Here is a 2,904-nt window from a genome sequence, read left to right as displayed (position 1 = left end):
TGATATCTATGGAATTCAGGTTCTCCTCTGCCCCGAGGCTTTGCTTTTTCTGTTTTGTTTCCTTATTTTTGTTACTGTGATTGTCATCAGCTGTCTCTGTGCTAAGGATCAACCTGAGGTGTAAAGCTGAGGTCTTTTTAGGGATTTTTTTCTGAGCCTATGCCTCCTCTGATCCTGTGTGATCACTTTATACTTTTCCCCTTATGTGAAGTTGTTTTTGTTATAGTAGGAGCAAATGTGACTCCATTTTGTTTTATGACTTCATCCTGTAAAACAACCATGCCAAGTAGAAGAGTCATGACTGGAGCAAGATATTCTTTTCCTTTTGCTATAGAAACCTTTAAGAACACGGAACTACCTAATGGGGCATTGTTTCTGTAACTAGGGTAACGGGGCTCTGTTTCTATAACTGGGGTGACTGGGCTAACTGTGATTGGTTAGGCTTCCCTCCGCTTGACTGCACTGTCCCGCTTCTGTAACCTGGCTTGCTTGCATTGGCTAGACCCCCTGAACATCCCTTTTGCGGTTTTCAGGCTTATAAGGAGTACCCTTGCAATTGTTCGGGGCTGATCAGGGGAACAGCTTTATGTTCTGGTCAGCTGCCACCAGTGTGCTTCAATAAAGGCTTGATTTGATTATACATGAGTGGTCTGGAAGTCAGTTCATGAAACCCTGGGATGAAGCTTCAACTATAACATTTTGAGTGTTCTACTTTTTTAAAATGCCTGGCTTCTATAAGAGGAAAGAGAAAAAATTCAGGAAGGAAAAAAGTGTTGGCCTTTTAAATCTCAAGGAAGTAAATTCTGTCACAGGTGAGGGGGCTTGAAAAAATTGGGGGGGGCGAACAACAACAAATGTCACCCACCTGTTTGTCTGCATCTTTGTGATTAGAAGTAGCCATCAGCAATCAGAGCGGCTACTACATCCTTAGTAGTTATAGGATAGTCTTTTTATCCCATGCTGGTTACCCTAAACTGTGTGCAGGTTTCTTCAGGAACGTGTGCACAGCTGCCTGCCAGAGGCTGGGGGTGGGAGATGGGTGGCTGCTACTATGCTAGGAGATGAAATTAGTCAATAATTTGTCATACCATTCAAGCCTTCCCCTAGATGTTGCAAGCCTTCAGTAAACTCTAGATATCCAAGATAATTAATGAGAAAGATTCTGCCAGTGCAATTATCGTCTAAGTGGACAGACAGATTCCTGGCGCTTCCTACTCAGTAATCAGAATTCTCTTGGGAACACAGCAAATTTGGCACACATGGAGGACCAAAGCCGCTTCTGAGCACAGCTATGACATAGCTTCCAGACATTCTGCTATGTACCTTTCTGCACCTTTAACCTACAGCCCACTGTGAATAAAAGGTGACACTCATCTACACATGCTGAACTGGACCAGAACACATATGGTGAACAAGGAGGACACATGGATGGAGTAGCTAATTGGGAGCTGGAATTCTGAGTGACTTTGAACTGTGTCCTTCACTTTCTCATTTGTAAAATGGAACCACTGGAGTCACGGACTCATTGGAGAACCCGAATAAACTGTGTTCATGTTCCCCAGATGATGTAGCTACCTGGTGACCGGGACGGCAACCTGAGGGTGGAAGTTAAGTTGGTACAACAAAAATACAGTTTCCCTTCCATATCTGTGGGCTGGATACTCATGGATTCAACTGTGAATCAAAATATTTTTAACAAGTTGCATCCATACTGAACATGTGCAGACTTTTCTCTTGTCATTGTTCCCTAAGCGATACAGTATAATACCTATTTACATAACATTTGCACCATATTAGATATTATGAGTAATCTACAGATTGTTTAAAGTATATGAGGCCGCAGCGCTGCTGCTCTGTCCGCGCGAGTCCTCGCAACTGTCTCCGCGTGGCGCGAGCCTGGAGCCTCGCTCTTCCCCGACGGCGGCGACAGGAGGAGCGCAGGCGAGAGGCGGCGGGCTCCATGGAGAAAGGCGGACGCCGGGGCAGAGGCGGCGCTTCCATCCCGGCACCCGGGCTCCAGTGACCCGCGCTCGCGCCCTGCACCGCGTCGGAGCGGCCGTTGGCCCCGGGACTAACCGGCCTCGCTGCCACTCCCCGCGCCGCCGCCTTTCTACCGGCCACCGACTCGCCCTCGCCCCGACTCCCCGGCGGGGTGGCGGCGGCCGGAGCAGCCTCGGCAGCAAGAGCCCGCCTCTATGATGAAGTTCAAGCCCAACCAGACGCGGACCTATGACCGCGAGGGCTTCAAGAAGCGGGCGGCGTGCCTGTGCTTCCGGAGCGAGCAGGAGGACGAGGTGTTGGTGAGTAGCAGTCGGTACCCAGAGCAGTGGATTGTCCCAGGAGGAGGAATGGAGCCTGAGGAGGAGCCCGGCGGTGCTGCCGTGAGGGAAGTTTATGAGGAGGCAGGAGTCAAAGGAAAACTAGGAAGACTCCTGGGTATATTTGAGAACCAAGACCGAAAGCACAGAACATATGTTTATGTTCTTACAGTCACTGAAATATTAGAAGACTGGGAAGATTCTGTTAATATAGGAAGAAAGAGAGAGTGGTTCAAAGTAGAAGATGCAATCAAAGTTCTCCAGTGTCATAAACCTGTACATGCAGAGTATCTGGAAAAGCTAAAGCTGGGTTGCTCCCCAAGCCATGGAAATTCCACAGTACCTTCCCTTCCAGATAATAATGCCTTGTTTGTGACTGCCGCGCAGACCTCGGGGTTGCCATCTAGTGTAAGATAGAGAGTTTGGGGAGAGCCTCCCCGACCATGTGTGATCTCTTGGGGAGAGGCTTCTTCACTTTCCTTGGCAAACATCTGAATGATGCTCGCAAACTGTCTGAATTTGCCATGCAGGGATTTCAAACAATTTGCATGTTTTTCAGATGCTTTCAAATCTTTAAAAAAAAAAA

General features: G+C 48.0%; 1 protein-coding gene across 1 annotated transcript; it reads left to right on the top strand.

Moving 5' to 3' along the window:
• Nucleotides 1–1,838: 1,838 nt before the first annotated feature.
• On the top strand, nt 1,839–2,904 carry LOC107157648 (diphosphoinositol polyphosphate phosphohydrolase 2-like). Its single transcript, XM_048800282.1, has one exon. It carries the CDS (start codon nt 2,196–2,198, stop codon nt 2,733–2,735), a length of 540 nt encoding a protein of 179 aa, XP_048656239.1. The 5' UTR covers nt 1,839–2,195; the 3' UTR covers nt 2,736–2,904.

This window comes from Marmota marmota, unplaced genomic scaffold (genome assembly GCF_001458135.2).
Source record: "Marmota marmota marmota unplaced genomic scaffold, marMar, whole genome shotgun sequence".
Classification (NCBI taxonomy): Eukaryota; Metazoa; Chordata; class Mammalia; order Rodentia; family Sciuridae; genus Marmota; species Marmota marmota.
The sequence above is the reverse complement of the archived record's forward strand: the minus strand, read 5'-3'. Positions and strand labels throughout refer to the sequence as shown.